The sequence below is a fragment of the Ruditapes philippinarum genome, unplaced genomic scaffold, assembly GCF_026571515.1.
Source record: "Ruditapes philippinarum isolate M1 unplaced genomic scaffold, ASM2657151v2 ctg2657_1_1_1_1, whole genome shotgun sequence".
Lineage (NCBI taxonomy): Eukaryota > Metazoa > Mollusca > Bivalvia > Venerida > Veneridae > Ruditapes > Ruditapes philippinarum.
This window is the reverse complement of record NW_026853342.1, coordinates 224,958-234,746: the sequence shown is the minus strand read 5'-3', so window position 1 is coordinate 234,746 and position 9,789 is coordinate 224,958. Positions and strand designations below refer to the sequence as shown.

At 33.8% G+C, this 9,789-nt stretch overlaps 1 protein-coding gene across 1 annotated transcript; it reads right to left on the bottom strand.

Annotated features, from left to right (window-relative positions):
• Positions 1–608: 608 nt before the first annotated feature.
• Positions 609–5,789, bottom strand: LOC132736550 (probable methyltransferase-like protein 24). The gene is made up of 5 exons (XM_060723694.1): positions 5,695–5,789; positions 4,331–4,459; positions 3,084–3,158; positions 1,839–2,001; positions 609–1,350 (listed from the first exon to the last, which is right to left on the bottom strand). The coding sequence occupies exons 1-5, from the start codon at positions 5,727–5,729 to the stop codon at positions 967–969; spliced, it is 786 nt and encodes a 261-aa protein (XP_060579677.1). The 5' UTR covers positions 5,730–5,789; the 3' UTR covers positions 609–966.
• Between the last annotated feature and the right edge of the window lie 4,000 nt (positions 5,790–9,789).

The following is a 9,789-nucleotide window of genomic DNA, read 5'->3' as shown; positions in this document are numbered from 1 at the left end:
TTTATGATTCATGCAAAGTAATTGGATTATGGCAGAGTATTAACTTATTTCGACTTCCACAGTTTCACTGAATATATACTGTTGAATGAGCATAATGTCACTTTTAAATCGAATTTTTCAGCCATGACTCACAGTTATCTTGTAAGTCAAAGTTTTTATTTGAGGAAACTGTACTGATAGTTGTCGGCAGGTCATTGGTTGTAGCCTTGATGCCCACAGTCTTGTGTCCGAAATAATGCAGGAAAATAAACCCTAGATCGTATTATACAAATAATACAGGGGAATAAACCCTAGATCGTTTTATACAAATAATACAGGAAAATAAACCCTAGATCGTCTTATACAAATACTACAGGAAAATAAACCCTAGATCGTATTATACAAATAATACAGGAAAATCAGCACCACCTTTACATTAACCCCAGCAAAATGAAGAGAAAGGAATAAAAATATACATATACTTTAAATTCGAAATAATGCAGGAAAATAAACCTTTATATACATGTACAAATAAAACGGGAACATAAGGGCATGACGTTTACATTAATCCCAACAAAATGAAGAAAAAAGAATAAATATATATATATATATATTTTTAAAATCTAATATCATAGTCAATTGATATATGTACAGTAAATAAGTTTATTGTTAAAACTGTCTAAAAAAATTAAAGATCATGTACATGTATGTTGTAATTGAGGTTGTATACCACACTTTAGTGAAATTATATATATATATGTATATACAATGTAATTATGCTTATAAAACAATTTTTAAACATCGAAGAACATGTAAAATATGTACTGCAAATATTTTTACATATAGGTCATGAAATATTAAATTTGCTAATATCATTATAAAAAAATGCTTTTTAGAACTTACAAAATTGATAAATCTTAATTTGAGCATCATATTTATGATATAAAACCATAACAAATTTGTGTTACAGGATCTTTAAAGAATGATTCATCGTGATTCTATGGCGTCCATTTCACGATGTATATTCACTAACGATATTTCTACGAGCACATTGATTATTTTTTGAGAATTTCTTGACTTATACATTCTGCAACCTGGGACAAGCTCCCATCGAAAAATCCTAAATCCGTTGTCATACAGACCTCTCAACACTTCAATTTGATTGGCAAATGTAACATCGCCCCATGTAGTGTTTGAAAGTTGTTTATAATCCATTTCACGGTTGTCAGGCCATACATTCTTAAACTGAAATCCGAAATGAATTTCCAAACAAATTTGTCTCACATAGCTTAGGTCACGTGACTGTATGGCGGCAGGTAAAGCTTTCCATTCCCAGCCTTCAATATCGATCTTCAAAATATCTATATATCTCTGAAAAAAAATTGTCATATTCGTTAAGCGTTGATAACAAGTCTAGAGCTAAGTTATAAAAAGAGCATCGCGAAGCTGTCTGATTTGTTTGAGGGTACATAGTCCCCGAGTATAAATTACAATACAGAGGTTTTTTGGATGTTCTTTCACTTTTGTATCATAGAAAAAAAAATCGATGTCGTCAAAATATGAAACCCGAGAAAAAAGTAACAAATGTACGAGCAACTGAATATGACTTTTCTATTGTTATCCCTTTCTCTGTCGTCGCATTAAGTAAACCCAAGAGCCAATCAACGAGGATGTTGCATTTATGGGTGTACGACTTCACTCACTACGTAATGCTATAAACTATCCAGGAACTAGATTATACAAGATAAATCTATTATTTAACAAAGAACATCAATTATCATTATTGCAAGAACCTTACAGGTCCGTAACATGCAAAAGCATTAAAACCCAACGTTTGAAAAATTGTTATGATCACAAACCTTTTTATGATTTAGTGACCGTCTTATGGATGACAGAGATTTCATTTCCCAAGTTGAAAAGTCTCTTAAAGTGGGCGGTGCCGGAACCATAGAATCACTATCAGAAAGTCCGATGAGGTGAAAGTTAACTCCCTTTGGTATCTTCACACCATTTGTCGATAGGCTGAAAAGAAGTATGGTGTTGATTTAACAAAAAGGATAGGTTGTAGCAATTAGCCTTACATGATTGTAGTACGTATAGATAGTAAAGTGATAATGATTAAATTGATCACGTAATTTTGTAAATGATGATTGCAATGATTATGTTTTATACAGATTTGACTCCTACAAAAATCGAGATTTATTTTGAATGCTTGTGTTATGTCCAGTTAGGCATATCTTTAAGACATTCATTTTTTTCGGGTTTTGCACCGGAACGAATGTGTTATGTCTAGTAAGGCATATCTTTAAGACATTCATTTTTTACGGATTTGCACCGGAACGAAACGAAACTCAAGTTACGTGGTATCTAAAGCTACATTCTGGTTGTTTTGATGTTATGTAAAGGTAAAAGTTGCAAAAACTTTTGTCTGTGGTTGCCGCTTTTGATCACTTGGGGTATGGCGCTCCAAACGCCATAAAATACAAATAAAAATGTACATTTGTCAATCCCAGCACATGCACTTATCATACACATCTTTAAAACTTAATAAAAGCTGTTTCGAAGAAGAAGTAGAAATAAGATCATCATATTTCTACGTCTATAATAAATATTATCTTGCTTCAAAATAATGCAAAACTCTCAATCATTAATAATCTTTAATCATAAAAACAGGCCAACTTAAAGACATACAATGTTCAAATTAAATATTTGCAAAAATTAGTAATTGCTTCAAAGTTTTTATGTTAAAATGTTATTTTTTAAATCCTACACACTTAAGTGGACAAGCTATGAATATAAAGCTTCTCGCAGCAGTATTTTGTTTAAAAGAACATTATATTTACTGTTACATGACCCATACTAAGAAACACAGATTCCCATGCATTGTCTGTACGTTCTTTTATTTAGATTTAGATAAAATTCTAAAAAAAGAAAGAAATTCTTTCTGGAAGAATTTTATAGATTTCAATAAAAAAAAAGAGGAAAAAAATCTGCAATAAAAATATTTTACACAAAGATAAGGAGAATAATTATCTTTAATCAAACAAAGACTATATTGTACAATTTTCGAATAAATGTAGATGTATAACATAACCATACATTACCTGGGGTCAAACGTATGAATTTCACATCTGTAATCTTTCCAAATGGAATTTTCAAACTCGAAATGCATCTGTGAGCTAAATGAAGAAAAACCAAAGATATTTACATATTGAGCAGCGTCATGACAAAACCAACATAATGGTTTTGCGACCAGCATGGATCCAGACCAGCCTGTTCGCTTACCAAGTCTATTACAAGTAGAAAAACTGATAACGAACGTATTTCAGCTAATAAACTTGTAAATGCAATAATAGTAACTATTGCATGGATAAAAAAATCCGAAGTTTGTCTAATCGTGTGAAAAAAACGGAACTAAATCTGAAGGAATTTCTGAATTAAAGGTTCTTGTTAAATTTCTCGGATATTTGAGAAATGTGAACTGTGCTTCCTCCCATTGAATATTTTACAAAATTTAAAACTACTTTTAAAAGTTCATTTATTCTCAAACACAGCTTATTCAAAATGAGAGATAACTGTTAAAATAACATTTAATAAGTTTTGTCTAAAATGACGAGACCACCAATAATGCTCACAATCCCGGAAACATGTGCATGTACATAATTTCTGGTTATAAATGTACCTTGCATATAATCATCTTAACTTTCTAAAATGTGATTTGGGAATAATATATATAGAAGCTACAATAAGTTTAAACAGACCCATGTGTAAAAATTCCCTTTACAAAATGTACGATACACAATATCTCGGACTTTGTGAAAATCGCCTAAACAAATAGTTTTGCGAAAACGTATCAAAAGATCTGGCAATTTTTTACTTGATTTGGTTGACCCGATAAGCGCTTCATTAAATACATAATTAATTTGATTAGTTGACACAACGCTCTGCATATCATATTCCGTATTTATTGTACCCCATAAGCGTCTCATTAAATCCATACATATATGAGGGGATGTGTCAACTAAGCCAAAGAAACCAAACAGTTTGCTCAAAAGTTAGAACTATGTACTATGAATCTGGAGACCCGCGTTCGATTCCCGGACTTTGCAAGTCACTTTCGTTGTGATCGATCATCAAATCCTTTAAACGGTCATTCGCACTGCTCTGGCATTTATAGTTTCAGTTCCTTGCAAAAGTGAAAGGGGCAACTAGTATGGTAAACTGCTTGACAGCTTGCCCAGGGACGATGCGGTGGCTGAAATGTGCTCTGGTTAACTCAATGTGGCTTACTGCCGTGATCCGGAGCGAAAACTCTTATCAACACCACCACCACTAAGCAAAATATTCTTACCCAAACGAATAGACTAGGCATGTATTCCGAACATTGTGAAAATAGTCTGAACAGATGTTCTTGCCAAATGCATTATATGGGCCCACTCTGGTCTCATTGCAACATTTAATTTGTTGACTTGTTACATAACTGAAATTCACATTGATAAAATGTAACTAAGTTTAAAAAGAGAAAAAACAACGAAAAGCCAACCAAAGCCGTTTATGATTACGTGATTTTTTTTCATAGTTCAAAGTTTGGTAGAATTGTTTATGATAGACTATCATGTCTTACAGAACGCCCTTGCGTTTTATTATACGATGAGCTCTGCTTTTGAATTAATTAATACAATACACATGTATACGTTTTTAAAATGTGTGGTTTTATCTTACAGTCCGTTCCATAACATTAATTATCATAAAACTAAGAGATGTCAAAATACAATTCATATTTTAACAGCACAAAGCTAGGGCAGCCCAATAAACTGAAACAATCTTGGTACAAAATGTTGAAGCCTTCGGGTTAGCTCAATAGGTAGAGCGTTGAACTTAAAATCGAGCGACCCGGGATAGATTTCCGGACGGCGCAGGTCATGTTTGTTGTGACAGATTATAAAAAACAACGGTTATTTGCAATGTACCTCTGCACTTGCATGCGCAAGCTGTAAGTTTATTGTAAAAGAGTCAACTAGTACTGGTAAATTGCTTGAAAGCTTTCCCAGAAATAATGCGATTGCTGAACTGTGCACTGGTAAATTCTATGTGACTTACTTTCGTGATTCAGAATGAAAACTACCAACAGCTACGATATGGATTAACTGGTGAATTACTGAATCACTTGCGGTTAAAGAAGAGTAAATGAGCCGCGTCACGACAAAACCAACGTAATGCGTTTGCGACCAGCATGGATCCAGACCAGTCTACGCATCATCGCAGTCTGATTAGGATCCATGCTGTTCGCTAACAAACCCTATTACAAGTAGAGAAACTGATAGCGAACAGCACGGATCCTGATCACACTGCGCGAATGCGCAGGCTGGTCTGGATCCATGCTGGTCGCAAACGCCTTACGTTGCTTTTGTCGTGACGCGGCTCAAATGTTAATCCGGCAATGTTCATGGGATGGAATACCTTATGGACATCAAAACTGTGCATCAGTAAAACATAGATGTAAATTACCGCTGATCCAGATGTGCGCAATTATACAAAATATGAAGGTGAAAACGGGTCAATGACAGTCTAAGCTTTCAACGCTTTAAACATAACAAAACTTTTTTTTTACGAAAATCGAACTCCAGACTTCCCCTTTTGTATAGGATGTTTAAGCGGTCCAATCATGCCAAATGGCTGTCATAGATTTAGGACAAGTATTTGCCATACACTTACCTTGACACTGTGTCATACAACGTGTCAATATCCATTTCATTAATTATGGTACTTTTCGGTAAGACGGAATATACACTTTCGTTGCAAAATTTTCTTTCTCTGTTCAATCCTTTCACTGGTACAGTGTGCCCAAAATTCTGCTGTAAACATAAAAATCTCATGCATTCTACTTCGTTTTCAAATGTTTTTGTTTTTCATTTATTTGTATGTCTGTTATGTTTAGTTTTGCTATGGTTTGTTTTGTTATACTTTGTTTTGTTATATTTTGTTGTTTTTTAAACTCCAAGCTCACGAAAAAACCCCCAAAGATTTCGGCAATTTGTAACGTTTCACTGAGATGGTATGCAAGCTAGGGGAACAATGAAATATAGGCAACAATTTAATTTACCCGCTTACTTTTGTTATCCGTTCTGATATCAGAAACTCATAATTATTAGACTAGCCGTCCATTTTCGCTAGCAGTGCAATAGCCCACGTTTATTTCTATACTGAAAAATTTCTGTATCAAGAGCCATGCTTTATGCTCGTGGACAAGGGTTTGGGTTTTTAAAATCATTTTCGCGATATTATCATTTCATTGATTTCGTGCCATAAAAGTATGCATATATCATCTACCTCCACAAATATTTTACAACCGTCTACCTGGTTGTGACATGTCGTCAACTTTTAGTCTTTTTAGGGTTTGGAAGGCACATGGTAGTCTGAACTTCAGATGTTTTTTTACCCAAATCTGAGTCAAATAGGTCTCCTGCTAGCATTTATTATTAGATGAACACGCAGCATTTGTATGATCCTGAAACATCATGTCCAGATTTTTTAAAGATCCTCTGAACTGTTGTGGATTTATTTGACATGTAATCGTTAACTCCTGCCACACTGGGCTGCGAATGTAAGCATTCGCGAGATAGTTAAAAATGTCTCGAAAACTCTCAATTTCTTCGCATAAGTCGCAGGTATTCGTTACCCTTTTCGCTTGAATTTTCAACATGCAACGAACTTTCTCTCAATATATTCACAAATCATCGCATAGATCGCTAACCCATCTCATTTTCCACGAATTAAGTTAGCGGATAATACGAGGTTGGACACTTTAAGGCCCTTAAGAATGCATAAAGACGAAGTAAAACATACGAGCCAAGTTCACAAAAAGTTGTTCAAGCTAAAGCCATTATCACAAATACAATCATTTTTCTTCACAACCCCACATAAGACATATTCTTTAGAATTAAACGGTATATGGCCCCAAATTTATCAAATACAATAATTTGAGCTGGTCTCAATTTAATTGTGAAATATGATATAGAGTTGAGACCAGTCCCCATTTGGCTAAAGCTACGTTCAGTGAAAATTCAAAACAAAATAAAATAAAATGACATGTTCTATATCATTACATGAATATTAATATGTTTATCTGTTATCTTCCTTTTGTTAACACAGTCTAATAGACATCTGTATCACTATTGATCAATTTCATTTATGTACCAGCTTTATTTATAATACAAATATTTGTTACATGTTATTATAGTTTGCCGCTAAACGCTATATAACATTTTTCGCGCGTTTAACGCATGTTCCGCTATGACGTCGTTTACGGTAATTTTATTTTGTTTTGCACTAATGAAGGCATATAGGCGAAATGTCTGCAATATATAATTACTGAATGTTCGAGTTTTTGTGGCTTCTTTGTTAATTTTATGTATTATATTGAAATTAATGTTTCAAAGGTTTACAAAACCTTCTCAGTCAGTCTATCCTGTCCAAAAGATATCAATTTTTTACAGCAACACCGTATTTTTCTTCAGGTAAGGATCTCATTGGTCTCCCGTGTCTCAAAATAGTAAACATCATAAAGATAGACACCGAAAAGATTAAGAATTATCCAGAGAACAAATTAATTTAAAATAAATAGGTGACATTTTGTCAAATTATAACCTATAGGGACATATCCGAGGACTTTACTCTAAGTGTCTTTAACGTACGTACGTATGTTTCAGAAACAAAAAAATTCTTCCTTCTTTAGAAACAGTAAACGTATGTTTTATAACATTCTCAAGATGCTCTCAGAGTTTGGTTAATACATATCACTTAAAGAAAAAAAGAAAGCACCAAATACGAAATAATTTGTCATAAAAGTAGCAAAATGTAATGTAATGTCAGTTCAAGTCATGCAGTAGTGTGACTTCTATACAAAATACTAAATCACTATAGGTGTACAAATTGCCAAAATAATCTACAGAGAAGCTGAAGATGGTTCAGGTTATTGGCCAATGAGTAACTTTTTGAAAACTACAATAGGAGAATTAAAAATAAAAGAATTTCTGGTGCACAATTGGCCTTTACTAATTTTTTCCTTGTAAAAATATAAATAAACATAATTTGTACCGTTTGTTGTCCAAAAAACACATCCATTATGAATATCACACTAAGTACACAGAATACTGCGCCAAGTTTGTGATAGTCAGATAAACATTTGCTTAAAATCCTCATTATTTTAAGTGCGTTTAGCCTTGTACATGCATTTTGTCCAGGTTGTTTTTTTTGTACCCACACTGCTTAAAAGCCAAACTAAATATCATATATTAATATATTCAAATTATAGAGGCAGCATATGTTAATACATGTATGATTAAATGTATATATATTTTGTCAAAAGATAATTAAATGTATCGACCTCTCTGAACAGATGGAGTTTCAATCTGATATATGAAAGTGCTCTTTTTTAATAAATACATACTAATTTCCTTCCAGCTCAATTTCGATTTGTTTCTTTTTAATGTTTTATTTGGCTTTAAGTACTTTTAAGTGTTGAAAAGTAAGTACCGCTCAAGCCTGTGCTAGGGGATGTAAGGGATGATTATTCCTCATAAACAGACTCAATCAAACATGATATCTGTAATTTTCATGTAATTATGTTGAGGGATCACCCTTTCCGAGGGATCACCCTTTCCAGATCTTTATATATATATATAGGTTCATATAAAGATCTTACTTGTGAGGGCAAAGGAGGCAATAACAAGATTTTTGCCTAGTTACCGCCCATGGGCAGGTATCCGTGGGACGGATATTTCGATCTGAACCGCACGTATATGTCAGATATTTTTTGGCATATTCTGCCAAAATATTACATCACTAAAATGGATTACCTCAGCAAGATATTTGTTCATTGAAATGAGTATCATTTCATCCATTTCTTACAATACCAGAGAATTTACAACTTTTAAAAACAACGGCGAACTGACGACATTCTAAGCACAAAGTTCCCTTCTTTCATACACAAAAATGACGTCATTTTAACGCAGTACATTCATAAAATGCTCGAAAATGACGCCATTGTAAAGCGCGCGACTCATTTTGCACCCCCTGCCAGATGAAATTTGAGGCATTGTTAAAACTAACGGAAACGCCAGACTGCTATGCAAGAATAATGTAATATGTTACGGTTTGGATAGGAATATCCGTCTTGATGGTACCCAGCCCATTGGGCGGTAGCGAGGCTTGCCGTGTTACCGCCTAAAGTCGGGTACCCGAGGGACGGATATTTCGATCCGAACCGCAAACATGTGTCAGATATTTTTTCTTGCATATTCTGTCATATTCTTTCTATTCTTTCATATTTAAAATGGTTTACCTAAATAAGATATTTGTTCATTGAAATTAATGTCTTTCTTACAATAGCGGATGATTTACAACTTTGGTTTTGGTTTTATTTGTGTTGGTTTGGAATTGCGTTTTTACACGTAGAAAATCGAGTGGGGGCACGGTCGTGTCCGACCTAGCAGAAATACGAAATTCCATCCGAAATATCTGTTTGTTGTTCAAAAACGGTGTAAGTGGGGACAATTATGTTATTGTCAACGTCTAGTGATGTCATTTACCTGCAATTTGATATATAGCTTTATATGGTTAACATAAGAATGACTTTGCAATTTTGACTTATACTGGTCGAGTGGCATTCCGCCGATTTGGCGAGTTCAACCCGTTGTCTATATATTATATATACAGTATATAAGTTTTTTTTCTAGAATTAATTTTTTACACTATCCCAACACTGTGCCGATTCCCTGTGGTCTAGATAGAGCATTTTTTCACTATTTG

Bases quoted from the DNA above. Each gene is read 5' to 3' on its own strand.
- LOC132736550 (XM_060723694.1), bottom strand. From the start codon at position 5,729: ATGGATATTGACACGTTGTATGACACAGTGTCAAG. The intron at 4,460-5,694 runs GTAAGTGTATGG...TGTGAATTTCAG, and splicing joins TTGTATGACACAGTGTCAAG to TTATGTAACAAGTCAACAAA. The intron at 3,159-4,330 runs GTAAGAATATTT...TTCTTCATTTAG, and splicing joins TGCCTAGTCTATTCGTTTGG to CTCACAGATGCATTTCGAGT.